Source organism: Pyricularia oryzae, chromosome 3 (assembly GCF_000002495.2).
Source record: "Pyricularia oryzae 70-15 chromosome 3, whole genome shotgun sequence".
Taxonomy (NCBI): domain Eukaryota; kingdom Fungi; phylum Ascomycota; class Sordariomycetes; order Magnaporthales; family Pyriculariaceae; genus Pyricularia; species Pyricularia oryzae.
The window spans coordinates 2344757-2368032 of record NC_017849.1 but is presented as its reverse complement, the minus strand read 5'-3'; the positions used below and the strand labels follow the sequence as shown (position 1 = coordinate 2368032).

Here is a 23276-nt window from a genome sequence, read left to right as displayed (position 1 = left end):
TCAACAAGTTTTCAATACTGGTGTGGCCACCTGATTTCATTTACCGGATCAGGAAGGATATCCTAGCAAGCTGCCAACATTAATGGAGCAAGTAAAACGTATTCAAGCCTCCGAGGACCCAGCAGCCGCCCTCGCGCCCCGAAATACGCGCGCTTTCAGGCATTGCTTGAGCCTATCTTTGGTGGGGTTACACTTTAAAAAAAGTTGTTCCTGCGTGCCTCCCATCCAATGCCTGGCATCCATCTTAGCTGAGGCAGGTACCAGACACCTGGGTAATGAATGCTAAGAGTCAATCTCTCTAGGAATTTAACGGATTTGATTGGCTAGCAAACATTGATTGATTTTTCTTCGTACATTTCCATGTACGCCGTATAGCATTACAAAGAGTAAAAGCAAGTTTGGCCTCAGTTACCCTAAATCCAGATACAGACAGACAGACGCCCTCCCTATCTGCCTTGAATGGTTGAAGTTTTAATAGCCGGCATCCCTCCGTTTCCACTCCTCTCTTCGTCATCATCAGGTATCATCTGACAACCTTAGAGTCAACAACTCAATTGCATTTTTTTTCCATCGCAAAAGCAAACACACAGTCATGGCCTTCACAATGCACTCGCACTCCGGGCAATTCTGCCCGGGCCACGCAAAAGACCAGTTGGAAGACGTCATCCTCCATGCCATCAGCATAGGATACAAGACCATGGGTCTCAGTGAGCACATGCCACGGACCCAACTGTGCGATCTATATCCAGAAGAAGTTGGTGTTTATTTCATCTAGTGGACCTCGGGCAACTTTCCCCCGCCCACGACCTAGGCCAAGCTGACAACAAGTTGTCCCCCCCGCCTTAGCTTGTGCCTGACCCGCACGCCTCCCTCGCGGAGCTGATGCCGCGCCACGCTGCCTACATGACCGAGGCGCGTCGGCTGCAAAAGAAGTACGCCGATCGCATCACCCTCCTCATCGGCTTCGAGGGCGAGTTCATCCGGTCCGAGTACGGGACACTGGTGCGCTCGCTGGCCGACGGCAACGGCGACCCTTCCTACTTCCAGAACGGCGACAGCAAGCTTGTCACCGACGCCGGCAAGGTCGACTATTTCATCGGCTCGCTGCACCACGGCGCCGGCGGCATCCCCATCGACTTTGACCGCGCCACCTACCTACGCTCCGTTGAGGCCGCCGGCCCCAATGGCGAGGAGGATCTATTTGTGCACTACTACGACCAGCAGTTTGAGATGCTCCAGGCCCTGAGGCCACCCATCGTCGGCCACTTTGATCTGATCCGCCTGATGAGCGAGGAGCCTGGGCGCAATCCGAGCGCCTGGTCCCCGAACCGCGTCTGGCCGCTCATCAAGCGGAACCTCGCGTTCGTTGCGAGCTACGGCGGCTGGCTCGAGTGCAACTCGAGTGCGCTCCGCAAGGGGCTCGCCGAACCGTACCCGTGCCGGCCCATCGCGGAGGAATGGGTAAGGCTGGGCGGTAAGTTCACAATGTCTGACGACAGCCACGGCATCGCGCAGGTTGCCACAAACTATGTGCGAGCCCTGGACTACCTCGAGTCGCTCGGCGTGAACGAGGTCTGGACGTATGACCGAGCTAAAGAGGGATCAGAGCTTGTGGAGAAGGGTGTGTCGTTTACAGAGTTTCGCGGCTCCCTGAGACTCCCAACAACGGCGTCCAAGACATCCTGATGGGAAGTCAGCGCTCCTCCTCATAGGACATGAATTTCTTCACATTCCTGGCATAGAACTAGACCTAAAGCTATAGAAAGACATGCCGCGCGTCACGATCGACTAATTCTTGTGCCAATGCAAAATGGCGAGAACAAGGTGCAAGACTCAACTTGGGGGATTGTAGATGAACAGCTACGTGGTGTTGCAATGTTATGTATTTGTGTACCCTGAACAATGCATGCATTTAGTGCTTCTGAACCCCCAAAACTTTGCTCTCAAATGCTCAGGCACTCGTGTATCCCTTTTCTATTCCTGATTGCCCCGAACTTTATATCATGCAGCGTTACAGGACTAGGCCTCCGTCACGGTCTTGTCTGTTGTGTCGGTACTTGTCGTGTCTACTGAAGTGTGCGATGCTGACGCAGTATGCGCAATCTTCTTCATCTCGAGAACGTCACCGCCTCCAGCCTCATCAGCCTGCTCCGAATCATTTGCTTGCTTTTCCTGGAACGTAAAAGCATCTGAGAGGTTGACGGCAACAAAAGACTTTGGCAATTTCACCCTGTAGCCAAAACGTTAGCCAGGTTCTCGACAGATAGGAAAGCAACATGGAGTGCAGCTACTTGATGCATAACTTACTGGTGAAAACGGGCCCTGAGAGTCTCGATGACCTTCTTCCAGTCGCCGTGAGCTGTCAAACTACGCCTTGGTGCACAACTAATGCAGTGTCGGCTGTCGAGCTGCACATCCAAGGGGTCGTAAACGTGGCAGCCGGGACTGATTGCGATACGGATGCTGTACTGGAAAGTCGGGACGTCGGCCTGCCCGCCAGCCGCGCCCGCGGATTCCCCGATTGGAGACTTGACCTCGCTCTCGTACAGCTCGAAGCATATCTGGGAAAGATAGTCGAGCTCTGGAATGGTGCTCCGCTGAATCTTAGTCTCGATACCACCCTCCAGAATGCAGTTGAGCAACGTGTAGATGTGCGACTCCTTTGTGAAGTAAAAGAAACCCTTTGCTTCGTCTGAGGCCTGCATCTCCTCGAGGTCCTGAACAATCTCCTTGAGAAGGGGCAAAGAAGTCAAAAGACCAATTTCAAGCTTCTCCGTGTCGGAGATGCCGTACTCTTGCGGGCAAATGAAATCGAAGAGAACCTTTGCAAGTTGGTAAAGCTCACGGAGAGGCTCGAAAAATGACTCTATCTTGGCCTTGGGGTTGGTACCCTTGTAGAGGTGAAAGTACTGCTCGGGAGGCTGCGAGTCGCCGTGATGCCTAAGCCCGTTCATCCATGACCTTCTTCGGAAGATACGTTTTACGGATTTGCCAGACTCCGACTTGTCGCTCTTATCATCCGGCAAAGCATGGCTTCTCCCATTTCTGTGCTCTTCCGATGATTTGGAGGGCAGCTCCTCAGAATCCTTAGTCTCCTTTGGTTGCGAGGCCTGCTTGCTCTCCTTAGCGCCGGCCATACTCCCATACTCTTCTTCCATCATCTGCTTTGTAGGCGTGAACACCCACTCAAGAAATTGCCTATTGTGTAGAGCATCAAACTTCATGGTGTCGTACAGCTCGGATATCTTGCTAGGATCGACCTTGTCTCCATCGCAAAACTCGGCAAAGAGCTTCTCCCAGCGCTCCCGGAACAGCTCAGGGTCTTCTCCAGAGCACCAGCGAGACTGTATGCTGTTGACCGTATTGGCCTGGTGAAGCGAAGATGACATCGACGTTGTCGACCCGTCGTCTGTATTCACAATCTTGTCTGTACTCGAGCCTGAGGAGCTGATGCCATTTCCATTCATGAGTTTTGCGTAGTTGTGCTCCATTACTTTGCGGTGAAAGTTCATCAGCTGTACAACTCGCGTCTGAACTTCCGAGGGCTCTGGCATGTTGTCAGGCCAAGCAAACTGCGGGGGCCGTTCGTTGCCCTTCCGCAGCAAGCCCTTGAGCTTTTTCTTCACCTTGTCCATTTCATCCTTGGCAGCGTTCGAGTCGTCCAGCAGATCTTTGCGAATTGTGATGAAGTCCTCGGGAAGATCCTTCTGATTGAGGAAATTGGCCGCCCAGATCTGAGCGCTTGTTGTTACGCGCCTCTCTGAGCTGCTGTAGACATGCACCTCATCCAGGATATCGCGATTGAGAAGCAATAGATCATTCCGAATGATTTCGCCAAGTTCTTGAGCCTGATACCTTGCAGAGTGCGTCGGCTCTCCGCCCCATTTCACAATAAGTTGCATCTTGTCCAGCACAAGGCTGTTCTCAGCGGCAGTAAACTTGGACATGGTGACCTCAGACAACGAGTCGTTCCTCTTAGGTGTTTGCCGTTGTGCCCCAGATGTAGTAGCATCTGCGCCACCTACTTCGAGGGCAGACTTGGACAAAGGTGATAACGGACCGGCAGCCTCGGTGACATCCGCTGCAGAAGCGTCTGACTTCTGCTTGCGGAACATGGGTTTGATCTGAACCTTGGTGCCCGGCCACGAGCCCTTCTTGATCAACACATTGCGGAGCTGCCGGAGTTTTGTAGCATCTTCAATGCCGGCGTCCATAGCTTGATCTACAGCATTGGCAACGCTCGCAAGCGCAGCCTCGCCGATCAGCAGGACCTCCTCCTGGTGACCTCTGAGGAGCTGAATAAAAGGCTCAGTATGGAATGTGAACTTGTACTTCTGTTTCGGCGTCCGATCGGCGTGTCTGATGACAGACACAATTCCCTTCAGTTTCCAGGAGTGTTTGGGTGGCGGGGGCGGAGGCTGTGTCTCCTCTTGACATTGGTCCGCCAGATCCTGTAGCTGCGTAGGCGTGGTGCTGACAGTTGCCGGGGCCGTGTTGGATGGCTGCCTTAGGAGGTCGTTGGTGTCAAGCATAGAGGAGACTGCCGATAAATCAGGTGTTGCAGTGCTTCCGCCATCCGAGGTGAGACTGGAGCTAAGCGCAGATGAACCTGTTGCGTGGGGATCCTGCAAGTCCTTATCATTATGGGTTGTAGAACCTGCGGCAGGTAAGCGCGGTGTTTGGGGGACTGAGGTGCGTGTTCGATTTGATGCGGCTGCTGCTGCTGCTGTGGCAGCGGCGGCGGCCGCCGCGACGGCTCGTTGAGCAATAGGGTCCCCTTCGGTCGATACCGGAGGCGATGGCAGCGGTGGCGTCACACCTCCTCTGCGCGCTCTTTCCTTGATGAACATCTCCTTGAGAATACTTGCACAGCGCTCATAATAGTCATCATTATCCTTGACAAAACTCCATCCGTTGACGTCAATGACATAACTTTTACCCCCTGCTCGCAGGAGATCAAAGCCACAAACACGCTGTCCAAAAGTTTGCGATATCTTGCTGGCAATGTCCTTCTCCTCGGTGCTGAGTGCAGTTACGTAGCGAATTTCCTTGCCATGAGTGTTGCGTCGTACAATGCCATCAACTACTGGGGACTTGCGTGTCTCTGCGTGGCAGTAGTTCGGTCCCACCGTGTAAGCCTTCACGTCCTCAGCGTTGTCTACTTTCATAAACTTTTCGTAGACGTAACTCTCCTCAGGATTTGTGATCGCCCGAGGAACACACAAGTCCTCGACGTACTCAGAGCTCTTGTTGCCGATCTTGCGGAACAACTTGCGTGCCCCTCCGCCGGCAGAGTTGGGGAAGTAAATGATGATGTTGTGATCTTCACCGCTCGTTGGCTTCTCGACAAATGGCTTCTTAAGCAACATTCCGTCCACACTCAGAACGTCGCCGTCATCCAAGAGCTCAACAACCTTGGGTTTCGGCAAGTTGAGTAGCTCAGATGGCTCTAGTGCAAGCCCGCTGACCCTTTTGATGTGCTCCAGCATGTCCGGAGTAAGGATCTTGGGGCCGCCATCTCGACTGACCTCAATCCTCTGTGGGGTGCGCACTCCCAGTCTGTTGAGCAAATGCAAGCATATGCGACGATCCCAGAGAACCTGTTGCATTGGTACATCATTGACACAAAAGGGCTTCCTGGCTTTGACATATGCAATAGCCTTATCCAATGGAAAGCCATCTGAATAGAAACATATCAGGTAGTCGCTGCGCTTTCTTGTCAGCAAGGTCTCGGGCAAGATAAGGGATTCCCTAACCAGCTGGAGGACGCTGAGACGTACCATACTGGCCAATTCTCAACCTCCTCGTCTAGAATGGTCTTGTCACCAAAGACAGATACATCAAACTCCTTGTTGGCTATCAAGCGGTTGAGAATGTTCCGGCTGGGCTTGCTCCGAGCCTTCACATCCAGGGCGCAGACACCGATCTTGCCCAGTGGAGCAGGACGAATCTCCTCCTTCTCCCGTTTCACGACAGCCCGGTCACTGCTGGGGCTGTGGCTGCTATTGGCAGTGCTTCCACTGAATCGCCTCTTGGCTCGACTGCGGTCGCGGTTAGTTTGCAATGGCCGTGGAGGTGGCTGCATAGCCCCTGGGTTCGAGGTTCGAGCATCCTTTGAGCCGTTGCCAGAGCCCTGCGTAGTTGATGCCTCGGATTGAGGGGCTCCACCTGCCTCTGCGGACTGACCCTTTCCTATCGAAGACGATATCATGGTACCGGAAACACTACGACTTGCGGCGGGGGTCTGAGATGGCGTAGCACTGGTATCTGAACCAGCCACCGAGACTGCCGAACCAGTGTTGGCCATGGCAGAAGCCAGTGAGTGCATAGACGACAGGCTCGTCCGTTTATGCTCTTCTGAAAGAGAAGAGCGTGAAGATGGCATTGAAGGATCTGTCAGATAGCGGAAGCTGGCAAATGACGAGTCCTGAGGAGCCACAGTTTGCAGGCGTGATATATCCTCACTTGTGCTCCTGTGAGTACGGGGAGGCTGGCCTGGTGCTTGTGGGGACTCGTTCCGCGTCTCGGAAATACCCGATTCCCTTCGACTGAAGGAAAATGATGCCCTAAGACTTTTCAGAGGGCGCGACAGGGGAGGCGGCGAAGAAAAGCTGCTTGCACGCTCGGGACGAGCATTGACAGTTTCCGTGTGCCTACGCCACCGTGCCGTGTCAAATAAGCTAGTGGATGTTGTTGGTGATGAAGAAGAAAGACTACGGTTGCGACAAGGCAGCAAACTGGGGGAGGTGGAATTGTCTGTTGCTTGGTTTGGGCTCGAATTTTCGTGGGCAATAACAGGTGAAGAAGATGCGCCTGCAGGCGAGTAGCGCGACCCACCACCTGCGACTGTATTCAAGCTGGGGCGACCTTGCTTGCGGGGGTCCATCTTGACAGTGGAGAGGCGAACCGAACCCCTTCAGGGAAAGTCACCTCAGTCTGAAAGACAGAGTTTGGCTTTGAAGAAAAAGAAGAAAAAATCACCGCAGGCTCGATGGATTAACCTGTCGGCGAAGAGTTCATGGTTGCTTTATCATGACAACACCACCATGCTGCAAGCGCAGACGTTAGCCAGTTAAGGGACAGAAAAAATTGTGAGGCTCTTTTGTTTGCATCTGGATTGGTCTAATTTGGCGTTACGTCAAGCCGTGAACTCAGGACGCCAAGCACTATCTTAGAGGATGGAGGTACACAGCAAGTACTCCCTCCCTTTCATTGACGGTGAACGTACTGCCGACGGTACTTGCTAGCGCCCAGTACTCGCTGCGTTCGCTACTTGCAAGGTGGGGCCACGCAAAAGTTAAAGAATGCCCCCTGTGGCCTGTTGTTAGGTAGATTCTGCACTGAACAGTAATTAGATGCTCGATTACCGCCTTGGCTCCAGCATTCTTCATGTCCTGTCAGTTCGACTCTTGAACTTGGGCAGCATGGCAGAAAACATGCTTGGCTCTAATCACTAGCATATACGAAGCCTGGGGACTAGGTAAGATAATTTGCATATGTATGTTCTTGCTGTTTCCATCTCATCTCAAAGACATCATGAACGTGATGCTAGCCCGCCTCATCTTTACATGCCATACTTTACAATCAATTACTTGCGCACCCGGTCTAGGCAAGCCCATCAGTACTGTACACAAATAAAGGCATTGTCGTCTCCACAAACGGTTTGCTGATTTGCTTGGAGATATTTATAGGCGGGATAAACAGATGCCAACCAGGGACAAACCCCTTTTTTTCCACACAGCCGAAAGCCCATCATTATCATCATCGAGAGAGAGCAGAGTCCAAACAACGGAATCGAGATGTAGGTCCGTGGTGATATGCACAAGATGACGACCGTGACTTGGACTCCACCCTTACATTTGGTCGCGTGCTCTATTGCCCTGACATCATTGGAAGGCTGAGGTCGACCCCCACACAGCTACGCACTTTTTACCCCACACAATGAGACGATGATTGGTTGACTTTTTTTGCTGGATCGCAAGGCTGAGGAAGAAAAAAAAAATTATTGCCCACTCGCATTCAGGGTCTATTGCGAGGCGGATTCACATCGCGAGTCTCAGAGGCCGTGCCTAAATTACATATTGAGCACAAGCTCGAATAACAAGATGCCGCACTCACAAAATGAAGGCCCGCTGGTTAAGCGTCAGAAGCGCAATGCATCTGTCGCACAACAACAACCCAAGCAACCGGCGCATGGCTCTCTCATCTTTTCACCCTTCCGCGTAAGTGCTGCTTGTTGATGGATCCTGCTCGTATCTACCTACTCTGGCAGCAAATGTATCTAACATGCGCTCGACAACCCCTAATAGACAATTGGCCTCGTGAATTCTACTCGAGTACCGTTCACTACAATCCCTCGCGGCAAAACCACATTCCAGATTACAACCTGCGTCGGTCGCTGTCTACATACATACGACTTGAAACGCGGCCTCAACCTACTGTTCGTCACCCGACCACAAACTCCAGAAGATATCACAGCAACTTTTGCACATGGCGATCAGGTGTATTCTGCGTGGGGCTCGCCTCGCAAGGGAGCAAAGGTGGCACAGGGCATTTGGGTCTTTCAGAGGGGCAAGAAAGTTGCCGAGCTTGAGCTGCCTGCCAACCTGAACCAGCCGATTCATCAGATTTTAGTGTTTGGCTCATGGATCATAGGCTGTGCCCAGACCAGGATTGAGGTCTGGAAAACGGGTACCCTCGAGCACTATACGACCATCTACACTATGGCAGCGGCCCACGGCGGCAATGAGATCACTGGCGGCATCCGCAACATGCCAACCTATCTCAACAAGATCTTTGTTGGCCGAAAGGACGGCTGGGTTGAAATCTGGAACGTCAGCACAGGAAAACTTATATACACGATATTACCTCCATCGCCAAAAGCTGGAGCGGTGACCTGCATGGAGCCGACGCCGGCCTTGTCGACAATGGCGATTGCGTACTCCTCTGGGCTCCTCATGATCCAAAACATTCTGACCGACAAGCCCGTGCTTGCTGTGAAAGCTGGGACGGAAGATGCGCCAGTTAGCACCATCACCTTCCGAACAGACGGCAAAGGAGCGGGCCAGGCTCAGGACAAAGACGGTGTCATGGCTACTGCAACTACCGGTAGCGGCGATATCACTTTCTGGGACCTCAACAAGGGCGGGCGGATCATGAGTGTTCTCCGAGGTGCCCACAATCCTCCTTTGAATGATGGAAGGACTGTACGTGGTGGGATTGGCAAGGTTGAATTCTTGCCGGGCCAACACGTTATCCTCACAAGCGGTCTGGACAACTCGCTCAAATCCTGGATATTTGATGAAGCTGCGCTGTCACCTGTGCCTCGCGTCCTTCACTCTCGGAGTGGACACGCCGCTCCTGTCACATGCCTGCAGTTTCTTCCCTCTGACTTTGATGGTGCCGAAGCAGGAAACAAGTGGCTTCTCAGTGGTGGCTTGGATCGCAGTCTCTGGGGCTGGAGCTTGCGTAGGGATGGTCAGAGCACAGAGCTCAGTCAAGGTTCCATCCGTAAAAAGGCAAAGAAACAAGGCATCTTGACAAACAGTGCCCTGAGCAACGGGCCTACCACCACCTTGGATGACCTGAAGGCTCCAGAAATTACCTGCATTGCCTCTTCCTTGAACCGAGATGGAGGAATTGGTGCACTTCCAGGCAAGCAGCGCATATGGGCCAACCAACAAGGCAAAAATGTTGATGCTGAAGTCAGCGGAATGACTGGTTGGGAAAGCGTCATCACGGCTCACAGAAATGACCCCAAGGCAAGAACATGGTTCTGGGGGCGCAAAAAAGCAGGTCGGTGGGCTTTCCCGACTGGTGATGGCTCTTATGTCTCCACTGTCGCTATAAGTCCCTGTGGCACTTTTGCGCTTGTGGGTTCCATGGAGGGTGGTGTCGACATGTACAACCTTCAGTCTGGCCAACACCGCCAGCGTTTCCCCTCGAAGCTTACCCCCGCTCAGGCCCGACAACTAAAGGTACAGCAGCTGAGGCAAGCAAACAGTGAGCTCATGCAGCTCGAATACAACTCTAAATCCACCTTTTTGCCTGGATCCGGACGACACAAGAAGGCCGTGACCGGTATTGTCGTCGATTCCATGCTCAAGCATGTCATAACGTGTTCTCTGGATGGTACAGTGAAGTTCTGGGACTTTCTCACAGGAGCTTTGCTTGACCAGATAGACTGGGCGCCGATGACGTCTATCATTGGATGCAGGTACCATTCTGGCAGTAACCTGCTTGCCTTCTCTTGCGACGACAACTCTATTAGAGTGGTGGACATGGAAACCAAGAGGACTATTCGTGAATTCTGGGGTTGCCAGTCCACCATCAACGACTTTTGTTTCTCTCCCGATGGGCGGTGGATTGTGGCGGCTTCCCAAGACTCGACTCTACGAGTGTGGGATTTGCCAACAAGTCACCTAATCGATGCAGTGCGCCTCGAGCAACCGTGCAAGGCTGTTTCCTTCTCATCTACTGGCGAGTTCCTCGCGACAGCCACAGAGGGGGAGCTTGGAGTTCATCTCTGGACCAACAGGACACTCTTCAAACATGTTGCAACCAAACAAATTTCAGAGAAGGAAATTGCCCATATATCCGCGCCTACAACTTCTGGAGAAGGTGGCTTCGGAATTGTCGACGCTGCTTTCGAGGACGATGCACCAGAAGATAACGATATCATCACTGCGCCAAGCCTGGATCAGCTGAGCGCAGATCTAATGACTTTGAGTCTGGTTCCCAAGAGCAAATGGCAGACGCTTTTGCATCTTGACCTGATCAAAAATAGAAACAAGCCAAAGGAAGCGCCAAAGGTGCCCGAAAAGGCACCCTTCTTTCTTCCGCCTGTGGGGGAGCAGAATAGTATCGATGCTGTCGCCAAGACGGACAAGACCAGCGATTCTCAATCTAGAATTACTGCTTTGGATATGAGCCGATCCCAAGAAGCTTTCACAGCTAAGCTACGTGCTGGTGCTGCATCGGGGAACTGTAAGTGTGCTATCAATCATCCTACAAAATACTAGTGATCACAGCTGACCTCGTAAACACTAGACGATGGGTTTATTGAGCATCTCAAATCGCTTTCGCCCTCCACAGCGGACTTGGAACTGCGATCACTTTCCAGCAGCGATGGCGATTTTAACGAATTGCTCCACTTCATCAAGGCGCTGACGGCTCGTTTAGTTGCTCGTCGTGATTACGAGTTGATGCAAGCCTGGATGACAGTCTTCCTTCGGCTTCATTGTGACCAAGTCGTCCTAGACGATGTGCTCATCGAGGCGCTACGACAATGGAAGGTACAAGAAGAGAAGGAAAAGGAGAGATTGGATAACCTTGTTGGCTACTGCGGAGGCGTTGTCGGTTTCCTAAGAAGCCCCTTGACCTGATGAGCTCGGTGAATTCAGCGGAAGGGACAGTGATGGTGAAAGAAAGAAAAAGAAAAAAAGTAAAATCCCCGGCCTTTGTTTGGATGCCACAATAGGTGCGTACCCGGAACAAGCACGTAATCAATTAGCTTGTAAAAACGGCTTGAGCATGGGGGTAATGACGTGCAACCTGGCAGTCTTATCAAAGATTTTCTATTTCACCAAATTCTTCTTTTTTTTCCTCCTTTTTGCATGGGGGATGGATTGTATCGAGTCCCTACTTTTCTTTGCAACCTATTGCAGACCGTTTTGTTTCCTGGCTATCTTATCCGTTCCAGGATTCGCGAGGGGTAGGCATGTTTGTTCAACGAACCCCTGTCTACATTTTCAGTGACGAGCTTCACACTCACTGTTCGACAACGGAACTTCCGATGCTTCTTCACGTAGCTCGTTTGAGCGGCTCGCAAAAGATCTCAGCGGGCATTGAAGTGGCCGTCGTCGCCTCTACATTTCTTTATTGCTTACCCAGCAATACTCCCGACAGTCTGCCTAGAACAAGAGCGTAAATTAGGCAGTCGTCCAGTCCCAGCCGGTGAGGCCTCCACTCTACTTGTGCTTCTTCAGGTAGATGCCGTTCGAACGAGCTTTGGCAGTCTACATGATCGAGGGTTCAGTCAGGTCAGCCGGCTGAAGGCAGGAGGCAGGAGGCAGCTTCCTTTTCCACTTTGGTAGTAGAGAAAGCCCAGGGCGCTCGTTTTACTGTAGATGGTGTCCGGGCAAAAGGTGCAATTGGCCCATGGCCAACCCCGCGCAGGCGAAAGGATTGCCAAAGTGCACCACCCACACGCTCAAGGAGGTAGCCCTTGCGAGCCCCTGCTCACCACCCGCCCGCAGCTCGCACACATCTATCTAATCTACTCGGTGGACACGGTCCCGGCCTGCCCGGATCGAGGGCCACCTAGCCCAGCCTAGGTCAGGCTGCACGGGAAACGGATGTCGATGATGCTTAAGAATGCCATGGCCCGCGTCGCACATACTCCAGACCTAAGACCCGCTCCACGTCTTGTCTTCCCCATATGTCCTTACGACTGCCGCCCTTTGCCATCAACACCACCATGACTTTGCTGCGCAGATTCAGCCACAAGCCCCTTCTCGATGGTTACCACGTTAACAACTACGTCGAGACCCTCGAAGCTCTGCCCAAAATCACCGGCCTGAATGCCATCCGACTGCTGACCCTCCACCCCGGCGCCCCGCAGGACCCACTGGTCGGCACCTTGAGCCGCCACTTTATCGACGACTGCCCCCCTTACGAAGGCAAGTTGCGCCGCTCGCCTCTGAAGTATGTGGACCGTTATCAACTAACGCGCAATAGCCCTCTCGTACACCTGGAAAGCTGCCGTCTTCACCCGGCCGGTCGAGATCAACAATGCCGAGTTCCTGGTCACCGAAAATGTCGAAAAGGCGCTCACGCATCTGCGCTACGAGGACAAGCCCAGGACCCTCTGGCTCGACTCCATCTGCATCGACCAGCGCAATGTGATTGAGAAGAACCACCAGGTTCGCCTCATGAACAGGATCTACGCGCGGTCCAAGGGGGTGGTCTGCTGGGCTGGCCTCGAGGTGGAGGACGAGGATGACCTGAAGGACGGCGAAACCATGGACATTCCTGCGGCGTTCGACCTCGCGCGCGAAATTGAGAAGACAGAAGACTGGGGAAAGTATCCCGAAGTTGTCGATCGCTTCCCCCCCGTCGCCTACAGCACCCTCATCAAGCTGATGGATCGCTCCTACTTCCGCCGTCAGTGGGTCATTCAAGAGGTTTGCCTCTCCGAGAGCGTCAGCATCCAGGTCGCCAAGTACCTCCTCCCCTGGTCGGCCCTGGCCGCGTCGGCCGAGGGCGTTGCCAAGTTCGGCCGCGACCAACGCGCGTCGCTGCTCTTCCCGGGCTCGAACCGCATATTCGACCTGTTTGGCGTGCGCGCCATGGAGTTCTGCCGCGAAAAGACGGAGAGCGGCGTGTTCGCCAACGACCTCATCGACCTCCTGCGGACATGCCGCGGCCGCGAGCTCAGCGACCCACGCGACATGATCTACTCCCTGCTTGGAATCTGCGGGCCCAAGAGCATGCCCGTCGACGTCGACTACCGCAAGCCCGTGCTCGTTCTGTTCCGCGAGGTTTCGGCGGCCACCATCACGCGCTCCCTCGACCTCGACTTCCTCCGGCTTGCCGACCATCTGAGTCGCGACGAGGACCTGCCGTCGTGGTCGCCCAACTGGACGCACATCTGGGCCGGGTCCTGGCAGATCCGGTCGCTCAAATTCCAGGGATGGCCGCCCAAGGAGGGTCGCGTGGTGCCCGGATCCGACGACGTGGCCTTCTCCGAGGACCTGCGTCGGTTGACGGTCAAGAGCGTGCGCCGCTTCGTCGTGACCATGGTCCAAGAGCCGAGCACGATCCCCGAGGAGCCGACCAACTCCATCAGCGACGCCGAGGTCTACGCCGCGCTGGCCACGAGCCTCATCCAGACCGAGTATCTCGTGACCTATACCCCGCGGTCAGGCCAGACAAAGGCCGACCGGCGCATCGAGTTTGTCGACTCGCTCTTTGAAGGCTTCACCGGGGGTCAGAGTGTGCTCTTCACCCGCGCGCAGTTCGGTTCGTGGTACGAACACGTCGTCACGAGGACGACGGACCAGCTGTCCGACGAGGAAAAGGCTATCTGGTGCCAGTACGACGCCAAGCTCCTCAAGTGGCTGCACGAGGCCCAGTACTTCCTCACAGACGGCGGAGTCGTGGGCGTGGCCGAGCGAGTCACCCGCATCCAGCCGGGGGACGCTGTCGTTTCTCTCAAGGGCGCCAGCGAGGACTCGCTATTTGCCATCAGGCAGCTGCCGCCCGCACAGCAGTCGGACCATATCCTGCTCAACGGGGTGTACATTCACTTCACCCCGGAGGAGGCCGAGGCGCACAAGGCTTTTGTGGATGACCTGAATGCCGGGATCCTGGACACACAAAAGATAACATTGGTTTGAGAGCGTTGTAAGATTGTGTTGACTATGCGATTTTTCACTTTTCCCCCCTTAAGTAAGGGTGCCGGGAGGTGAGTTATGGATTATATATCACCAACTCACAAACCAAGGTCGTGTCTGGCTCCTAGTTTTTTTTTTTTTGTCAACTTCTTCCGGCTAATCAAGTATACAAAGCAGGCGATAGCGCAGCGTGTTTTGATCATTTCCTGGTCTATTCCATAGTTTCTTGTCTGTTTGTCTTTTTTTCGCGCTGGGTGGCTCCCAATAGGAACCATACCATCACTTCAATCTAGTCTAGACTTAGTCTACTCACAAGTCTATCCATGCCGTACGTAAACTTGAGACACTCTGCCCCTTGCCCGAGACCATTGATGGTTATGAGCAGATTAGATGTCCAATCATTCTGCTTCCAGGACGAGATAGATGCTAATTAGAGCTTGTGACCGCAGAGAACAGAAAGAAAGAAAGAAAAAAAAAAAAAAACAGCAAAAGTGCTAGCACGCACTTCAAGTTGCTTAGTACCCTGACCACGCCTAGGAGAAGAGGAAACCGCGCTATCGCCTACTCTCAACAACAGTTTTCTTTCACGTTGAAGTGTGTGCTATTGGGAATTGGCGGCTTCGTCCGCAGCCTGTACGACATGTGGGATGAGATCATCAACAGCATCGTCGACAATGTTAGTATTATTGAATTATCCTAACTCGTCTTGGAACAGTAATCATAGTCGCACTACAGACCGACTTTATACCGCAAATGGGAGATGCCGGATTTAGGTCCCGCGATTGCTATCACCGGCAATTTCCTTCCCCTAAGCACATGAGTGTTATGCGGTGAAGCCGGATCCGTCTTTGCCGTGACTCGCTGATCGCACTAGCCTCCGGCCTCTAAACCTGTAACTAAATGTACAAAATCGGGGTTGTCCCGAACCGCTGGAATTCTTTAAAGAGGAATGGATATAACGATAGCCACATAGGTACGTAGTAATCCACAATTTGTGACCTTGACTGTCTAAGCCTACTTTAATCTGTCTTATCACCAGCGGCGGTCGAGCAAAAAATGACACCTGGGCTCGATTGTTTATATTAGTCGAATCAACGTCGACTCCTCGCTGAATTACAATTTAATAAAGTTTTCATGCCCATTTTTTGACGTGCAAGATTGTTAAACGCGCCAAGGTTACCAGCGCCGTTTAATCAGCAGCCCAGGAATGGCTCGGCTTGTGCTTCGTCTACTACATACATACCTACCTACCTAGGCAAGGAGGTAGGTACTTATCAACGGACTCCAGCAGTGTCTTGACTTGACCTGATTTTGGGTTCATGTCTGCCCGCCCGGTCTCGATTAGCATCTTGAAAAAGCCTCGTCAACGTCAAGGATTAGCTTGCTTGGATTCGACCAGTCGATGCATGGTTGGTACCCCACGATGATCCATATATCCACTCATTCATTCGAGGATAGGTACCTACCTAAGCGCGCTGCTATTCCCCCACGAGGCAAAATGATGCACCATGTAACCTAACCTCTCGTTATGTCCCTCCCTCAATTTCTCCATGTCCCAACCTCTTTCCTTACCAACTCGATTTATTTTCTCTTTCTTTTTTTTTCTCTTTTCTCCTTTGCTCCGTCTGTTCCTAACTGCATCAGCCTGAGAAATAAACCACAACTGCGTGATAAAGACACCCTGATGGAATTCGTGCTGGAGTTCTTCTCTCTTTTGCTCAAGGCCATCCGTTGAAAATACGGTCCCTTCCCTCTCGTCCTCAAACAATTTTGCGCTACTATTAGCACCAGGTACTCTCCCCGAGACTTGCATCCCCGTTGTTACCTTCCTGGGTAATATCCCCCCCCCTTTTTTTTCCCCTGCGTCCTAAATAGCCCGCCATGGCCGACCCAGGAAACGTCATCGGCCGGACAGCCTCTGCGCGCACCAAGGGGCGGTCACTGGAGGAAAAGCGCTCCAGGCCGTTGGACGATGTTGAAAGCCCTCATGAGGTCGGGTCCATAACGACAGACGGCAAAGGCGACCGCACTCAACGGAAGCTCAAGTCTCGACACATCCAGCTGATAGGTCAGTAGAAAAAAAAACAAAAATATGCGACTCGGGTAATGCAGGTCCATCAAAGCTTGTCTAGGGGGGGCTGACAACTTCTTGGGGGGGAGCTCTTGGCTGCAGGTATTGGCGGCACCATTGGCACTGCCCTTTACGTCCAGATCGGCCGTGGCTTGATCGCAGGAGGTCCGGCGAGCTTGTTCATAGCCTTCAGTATATGGTATGCTTCCTTGTTCAAAATATATTGATTTGATTGTATTCGCTTGGTGTGCGAGGTTTGGTCCGGGAGTGCTAATGATGTGATTATCACAGGTGTGTCTTCATACTGGCCGTCACACTATGTGAGAAATCATGCCTCGTGTGTTGGTCTGGATAAATCGCATGTGCTGACATATGTTGTCACGGTTTGTGTGGGGGAAAAAAAAGGCATGGCTGAGATGGTCACCTACCTCCCCATCTCTTCGCCCTTTATTCGATTCGCAGGAAACTATGTCGACCAGGCCTTTGGCTTCGCAGCCGGTTGGAATTTTTTCGTGTTTGAGGCTGCTCTTGTGCCTTTCGAAATCACAGCCTGCAATTTGATAATACACTTTTGGTCTGACGCGTAAGTACACACTCTACTCTAATCTGCATCTTCGCATTTTGTGCTTGGGCGAGTTTTGATGCTGAAATTCTATTGTATAGAGTCCCAGCTGGTGGTATCATTGCCATAATAATCATCCTATACGGGTAAGCCAGAGGAGGGGAATTCTATACGTATCTGATGCAACCGCCCGTATCTTCAAGCTAAACAAACAACCTTGTCAAACAGGCTAATCAATGTGATGGCGGTTCAGTGGTATGGCGAAACCGAGTTCTGGGCCGCTCTGGGCAAGGTCATCCTCACCGTTGCCTTGCTGCTGTTCACCTTTATAGTAATGCTTGGTGGCAATCCCCTCGGCGATCGCTTTGGGTTCAGGTAAGCTAATTCTTCTTCTTTTTTTTATTTATTTATTTTTTTAGAAAAAAAAAGAAAGAAAAAGAAAAAAAACTTGCCCCCGTACTTCTATTTTATAGAGTCAATTAACAATGTGTATTCAAAGGCATTGGCAGGATCCTGGCGCATTTGCCGAGCTGCATTATTCAGGTGATCTGGGCCGTTTCTTGGGCTTCCTGCAGTGCCTCATTCAGGCATCCTTCACTATCGCAGGGTAAGCTTACAACTCCTGACTTGCTCCAGTCGCCGCAGTGATTTTTTTTGTCTACTTGGTGCTGTTTTGCTTACCAGGAAGAGTTGATTAGCCCCGATTACGTCGCCATGGCTGCAGGCGAAGCCGAGAATCCTCGCAATGTCATGCCCAGAGCTTTCAACGCCGTCTTTGTGCGTATGCTTTCGGATTGCTCTTTTTTTTCTTGTCTCAAAATTGAAGCTAATTCTCAATTTCAGTATCGCTTGACGGCCTTCTTCATTCTCGGCGCCCTGGCCGTTGGTATCCTTGTGCCATCCAACGATCAAGATCTCGTCAACGCCTTCAACAGCGGCGCCCCAGGTGCAGCCGCCAGTCCTTATGTCGTTGCCATGAACCGACTACAGATCGGTGTGCTGCCACACATTGTCAACGCCATGGTCCTGACAGCCGCCTTCTCCGCAGGCAACAGTTATGTCTACTGTGCCTCGCGCTCACTCTACGGTCTCGCACTCGAGGGCAAGGCACCAAGGTTCCTCACCAAATGCACCAGAAACGGCGTGCCGCTGTACTCGGTTCTTGTCGTCTTGGCAATCTCGCTCCTTTCCTTTCTGCAGGTTTCAAACAACGCCGCAGTCGTCCTGTCGTGGTTCGTCTCTCTCGTGACTGCTTCCCAGCTTCTCAACTTTGCCGCCATCTGCTTCACCTACACACGGTTCCACAAGGCCCTCGCCGCACAGGGCATCGACCGCCGTACTCTGCCGTACAGAGGATGGTTTCAGCCGATCCCCGCGTGGATGGGGGTGATTGCGTGCACGACCATGGCGTTCGTGGGCGGGTATACCGTCTTCCTGCCCGGCAAGTGGAAGACGCCCGACTTTTTGTTCTCGTACACGATGATCATCGTCACACCGGCCTTGTTTGTGGGTTGGAAGTTCTTCAACAAGACCAAATTTCTCAAGCCCGAGGAAGTTGATTTGAGGAAACATATCGACGAGATTGAGGAGTACGAGAGAAACTATATCCCTCAGCCTTCCAAGTAAGTGGTACCCCATGCATAGTCTTGTAGTCATATTGCCGAGCACTAACAAACGCGCCGTGCTGTATCAGGGGGCTATACAACAAGGTTCTCGACTCTTTATTTGGCTGATGAGGCTGTCGGTACCTGTAAGCACTGCACAGGCGTCCATCATACAGCTGTCGGACCAGTCATGCTCTCTGTTTGAAGGAGGGTCTGCTGTATTTGTTTGTCCAAGACAGTGAATGATGCGAAATAGAGTACAAAGTCAGATTGCGCTACATGTCTGCATGTATTTGCTCACTCTTATTTTTGTGACGCGGGCAGCTGCTCCACATGTGATGCAAGGGAATCGCTCCATTCAACCATCTAATGTCAAGCAATTCGCACTTGTCTATCCCAATCACTTTATCTCGTATTGTCGCCAAAGTCGGCGGCGTACAATGGGTTTGGCCAAGTGGCGCCTATGTGGCGTGAAAACTGGGCGGTTTTAAATGCAGGTTTTCTCAACACTGAGATATTGACAAGCATCGATCGGCACAAGGCTTGATTGAAGGGTCAAGACTATACAGAAGTAAAGAGACACGCCGTACAGATGCGGCCCGCAGTTATGCACGGCGCATCATCGACGCCGACCGACAAAGTCTGGTAAAAAGAAAACATGGGTTTTAAGTTTCGTTTATTCCAGTTTTTTATCCTATCACTCAAGGGTTCCGTTCCAGCAACTCAAGAACTCTGCTCTCGTCCTACGTCCTCCCCACAAAGCATAAGGTCATCGGATTCACTACCAGAAATCAACATGGTTGCCCGTCCTCTATACCTATGTCCCTTGTCGAAGCATTTCACATCCCGTCATAGATTAATCCACTATTTGATTCCCTTCAGGTAGACATCGCTGGTGAGAGTTTCCTGATTAGTACAAGAAACAAAAATACAACGAGCGGGTGTTTATAGTAGTGGCTTCCGAGTTCGCTTACAAGATGAGGTCCGAGTTGGGCGGGATGGCACCGGGGAAGCCACGGGCTCCGTAGCCGTAGTCACTACCAGTCGCATCAATGTCAGCAGCTTACATCGAGACCGAGATTTAAAGAGTTACCATTGCCGTGCAGGAAAGTACATACGCAGTAATGTCCAGAGTGGCCTTCTCGCCAACTTTCATGGAAACGACACCCTCGTCCCAGCCTATGCAATTGGTAGTATGTTAGTTAATTGAAGCCAGTAACGGCAGATCGGCCCATCCCGGGTCGGACTAGACTGCGGGAGACATACCCTTGATGACACGCTGAACACCGATAGCCGTCTCGAAGTCGCCCCTGCCCACGGAAGAGTCGAACCTGAAGAAGAAAGAAACAAGTCAATTATCTGCAATCCGAGATACCGAGAGCGGGGTCGAAGTCAATCAAGACTTACTGGGCGCCCTTGTTGTCAGGCTTGCTGGTGTCCTTAAGGAAGCCAGTGTACTCGATGACGACGGTCTGGCCCACCTGGGGGCTGGGACCAGTGCCCTGCTGTGTTGTGGTCTTTGTAACACCCATTTTGGCTCGTTTTTCTGAGATTTGTGGTATAAGTGGCTTTGAAGAACGTCGAGATGAATGGAAAAGGAAAAAAAAGTGAACTTTTACCAAAAGACAGAGTAAACAGTTATGCTTGAATCTTTAAAAAGCTACGCGCCACGTTATAGGTGAGATTCTTCAGGGACAGTGGGGCTCACACTGAGCTTCGGTGGGGTTCTACCGTGGTATGTCGTCAGTGAGGGGGAGGGGTAATCCGAAGCTCTCCAGGCTGCTCTCCAATGTGTTGTTGATCGGGGAAGCTGTTGGCCATGGAGACTTAGCTACCTTGGTTACCTACTGACCACTTGTACCAATCTGCCATATCGACGAATCTTATTGGCGCACGTTTTCAATTATTCGATGGTAACTTGGCTCGGATTGCATACTATTCCTCTATCAAATGTCGATGTCTGTATTTACGGGACTCAAAAAAGCAAGCTGGGTACTCAATGGATTGGCAAACGCGAGCAATTATCAAATCAAACAGCACCAGCTACTGCCAGGTACCTACCACTACCTACTATGGTAGGTGTTGCAAAGACAAACAAAAGTTCAAGTCCACGGTGTCGCGTTCCCCACCTGCTTCTTTGGTTCAGTAAGCCCGGGGACCTATGGGCTTTGCGAGTTTGGTCACCCAAGGACCCAAGGTAGCTACGTATTACGTGGACCATCAGTAATTCAGTACCTATCCACACTTGAATCAAGCGGGCGATTTCTTTTGGGCCGGCCGCCGATACCAACACATGGGATTCGTTGTCCATTGTTGCGTGCTTGCCCGAGCAATGACAAGATACGCAAAGAACCCCGTTGGTGGTAGGTTGAGATAGGTGGAATTCGCTCGAAGAGAGACAGAGAGAATGAGAGAGGAACGCGGACACAACCAAACCAACAATGAAGCCACACAACCAGATACTAAGTGATGCTGGTTCTTGCGAGCTTCCCTAGATGGCCTATATTAGTCTGTTACAGTTATACAATACAGTGTAATGACGACACCCGACCATGTTTTGAATCAAATCACATATCTGTTGCTTTTTTCCACCTTACCTCAAGAAAGTGGGTGTGAAAAGCAACCTGCAGAAAGAAAGGTGTTTGGGGAATTGCGGTTTTGCAGCATCTGTCTCTCTCCCTCTTTCTCTCTGTATCTTGTGTCAGCGGCGGAAATCTCGTGCAAGCAATGTCATCGAACCAAAACGTTTCGCATGCATGCAGTGGCAGCCACGGGACACCTCCAATGTGCTTTTGCGAACCTAGGGGCCGAGCTGTCCAGCCTCTGGCCGAAAGCGGCTTGAGGCGGGCCGGCAGAGGGCTTGTTTGATTGACGGAAGAATGGATGAATTTCCTACTCCGGGACAACGTTTACGGGGTCGGTCCCATGGAGGTTTTGGCCTCGGGCAACCTAAGAAACAAAAGTCCCTGGAAGCATCAATCACATAATAAAAGATCGCCCTTTGCCAGCCCTACTTGCCCGCTTGTCCGCTCATCTGCAAGCCTAGACCGGTCGATGGCGAAAAAGAAGAAAGCCCACCTCAGCCACGGAGGCGAGCCTCCAATTATGTCCATGGATCTACAAATTCCCTACGGAACTTGCCTTGATTTGCCTTGGAAATTCTTGCCTGCGGTGGGGATCAATCTACGTAGAAATCACAGGTTCACGTTTGTCCAGCCCTTGTACCTCATGTACCTACTATAAAGAAAGTTTGTCAAGATTGCAAGATTGCGCGCTTTATTGCGCAAGGTATGCGAGAAAAAAAAAAGTTTAAAATACTGACTTTGTACATTCCGGTGTTTCTCCGTCATCAAGTGCAAATTGCCGTGACTGTGTCAGGGACAAGTTCGGATGAGAGAATAAACACGGACCGACCAAACAGTCTCTACTGTGTTGGCTCATGGGCAAGGAATAGATAGGGTGGCGCAGTCAGCGGCTGCGGTACAGTTCTTTTCTTGGACCAATTCAAGCAACGACCTGTGAAATTTCCATCGAGCGGGGGTTTTCTCCCCTCCAAGAAAATAAATAGAAATAGCCCCAGTATTAAAGCTGATGGGAAAGGCTGGAACAAAATTCAATCGATAATAATATATCAAGCCGTGCCGCAGTAACAGCCGTGACCATAACCGTGATCTAGATCAAAAGTAGTAAGCTGATGAAAGGTTTGACCTGCCGTCCGTTCTTGATTGGGTGGCGTTCTCCATCTCAAGGGTCTTGAAAATATTCTGCAATCTAGTCAGCCCGGCATTTAGCTTTAAGCGCAGATGGCGAGGGAAAAAAAAAGGGAAGATAAGCCGAACAGGCGGGGCTCGCCGGATGCCACGAGTCAAATGGTGCTGGAACTGGAGCTGGCCGAGAGTCCTATGTTTCCGATGTCATGGTGGTAGTTCCGATGGTACAATCTACAGTAAGGTCGAGTTTTTTTTTTTTTTTTTTTTTTTTTTCTTCGTGTTGAAGAGGCTACATTTTCGTTGCGACGATGACTCCGGATGCCATTGCTGTAGCCACCGTTAGCCAAAACGTGGCAGATCAGAGGACGCGTCAATGCGTACGAGGCATTTGGGCTTTGCAGCCATCCCGCCAGCCCCTGGAGCTAAAAATCGGCTTGCAGTAGGTTGAGCGACGCCGTTGCTACCTAACATGACTTGCATGGATACCTACAGACCCTCTACAGGTTTTTATTGTCATTTAAAGGTACAGAATATGGCCAATTCGGTTACCAGCCAGGAGAAACCGGTAAGTGGGATGGGATATTGGTCCCAGGTAATTACCTAATCATCTTACTGCTTGCCGACCAGACAGTACAACGTTTCTCGGCATCATTTCCAAAGCTGCAGAGTTCATCACAATTAGCCCTCCCTTGGTCATGCAGGTCGAGTGCAGCAGTAATTTGGACAAGGAGAAACAAGAGATGGAACGTCTGGGCTGAAGAGTAACGTCTACTGTACCTACTTCGCCATTTTTGGGTTTAGGAAAGGGATCTTCACTCATTTTTCCCGTTATCGGTACCATGTTCTGGAACAAGAATCTAGAACTACAGTATCGTCTGATAAATGTGACACGAAGTGCTAAAGAACTAGAATTAGAAGTGCTAGAGAATGGTC

At 51.7% G+C, this 23276-nt stretch overlaps 7 protein-coding genes across 7 annotated transcripts; 5 read left to right on the top strand and 2 right to left on the bottom strand.

Moving 5' to 3' along the window:
• The first annotated feature begins 268 nt into the window (after positions 1-268).
• Positions 269-2007, top strand: MGG_06040 (histidinol-phosphatase). The gene is made up of 2 exons (XM_003711841.1): positions 269-754; positions 847-2007. Exons 1-2 carry the CDS (start codon positions 593-595, stop codon positions 1684-1686), a joined length of 1002 nt encoding a protein of 333 aa, XP_003711889.1. The 5' UTR covers positions 269-592; the 3' UTR covers positions 1687-2007.
• On the bottom strand, positions 1712-7111 carry MGG_06039 (cortical actin cytoskeleton protein asp1). The gene is made up of 3 exons (XM_003711840.1): positions 5781-7111; positions 2308-5706; positions 1712-2230 (listed from the first exon to the last, which is right to left on the bottom strand). The coding sequence occupies exons 1-3, from the start codon at positions 6884-6886 to the stop codon at positions 2020-2022; spliced, it is 4716 nt and encodes a 1571-aa protein (XP_003711888.1). The 5' UTR covers positions 6887-7111; the 3' UTR covers positions 1712-2019.
• An 868-nt stretch (positions 7112-7979) lies between these two features.
• On the top strand, positions 7980-11658 carry MGG_16744 (uncharacterized protein). The gene is made up of 3 exons (XM_003711839.1): positions 7980-8222; positions 8310-10986; positions 11050-11658. The coding sequence occupies exons 1-3, from the start codon at positions 8106-8108 to the stop codon at positions 11382-11384; spliced, it is 3129 nt and encodes a 1042-aa protein (XP_003711887.1). The 5' UTR covers positions 7980-8105; the 3' UTR covers positions 11385-11658.
• Positions 11586-15396, top strand: MGG_16743 (uncharacterized protein). The gene is made up of 3 exons (XM_003711838.1): positions 11586-12680; positions 12739-14724; positions 14846-15396. The coding sequence occupies exons 1-2, from the start codon at positions 12440-12442 to the stop codon at positions 14397-14399; spliced, it is 1902 nt and encodes a 633-aa protein (XP_003711886.1). The 5' UTR covers positions 11586-12439; the 3' UTR covers positions 14400-14724; positions 14846-15396.
• Positions 15397-16164: 768 nt separating this feature from the next.
• On the top strand, positions 16165-18762 carry MGG_06036 (general amino acid permease; the record flags this gene model as incomplete). Its single annotated transcript, XM_003711837.1, has 10 exons — positions 16165-16464; positions 16570-16666; positions 16759-16787; positions 16873-17050; positions 17131-17175; positions 17258-17404; positions 17529-17636; positions 17728-17806; positions 17873-18651; positions 18723-18762. The coding sequence occupies exons 1-10, from the start codon at positions 16278-16280 to the stop codon at positions 18760-18762; spliced, it is 1689 nt and encodes a 562-aa protein (XP_003711885.1). The 5' UTR covers positions 16165-16277.
• A 530-nt stretch (positions 18763-19292) lies between these two features.
• On the bottom strand, positions 19293-20275 carry MGG_06035 (FK506-binding protein 1B). Its single transcript, XM_003711836.1, has 5 exons — positions 20041-20275; positions 19900-19964; positions 19752-19812; positions 19608-19670; positions 19293-19525 (listed from the first exon to the last, which is right to left on the bottom strand). The coding sequence occupies exons 1-5, from the start codon at positions 20163-20165 to the stop codon at positions 19498-19500; spliced, it is 342 nt and encodes a 113-aa protein (XP_003711884.1). The 5' UTR covers positions 20166-20275; the 3' UTR covers positions 19293-19497.
• A 2302-nt stretch (positions 20276-22577) lies between these two features.
• Positions 22578-23269, top strand: MGG_16742 (uncharacterized protein). Its single transcript, XM_003711835.1, has 3 exons — positions 22578-22782; positions 22847-22908; positions 22971-23269. The coding sequence occupies exons 1-3, from the start codon at positions 22652-22654 to the stop codon at positions 23099-23101; spliced, it is 324 nt and encodes a 107-aa protein (XP_003711883.1). The 5' UTR covers positions 22578-22651; the 3' UTR covers positions 23102-23269.
• The last annotated feature ends 7 nt before the right edge of the window (positions 23270-23276 follow it).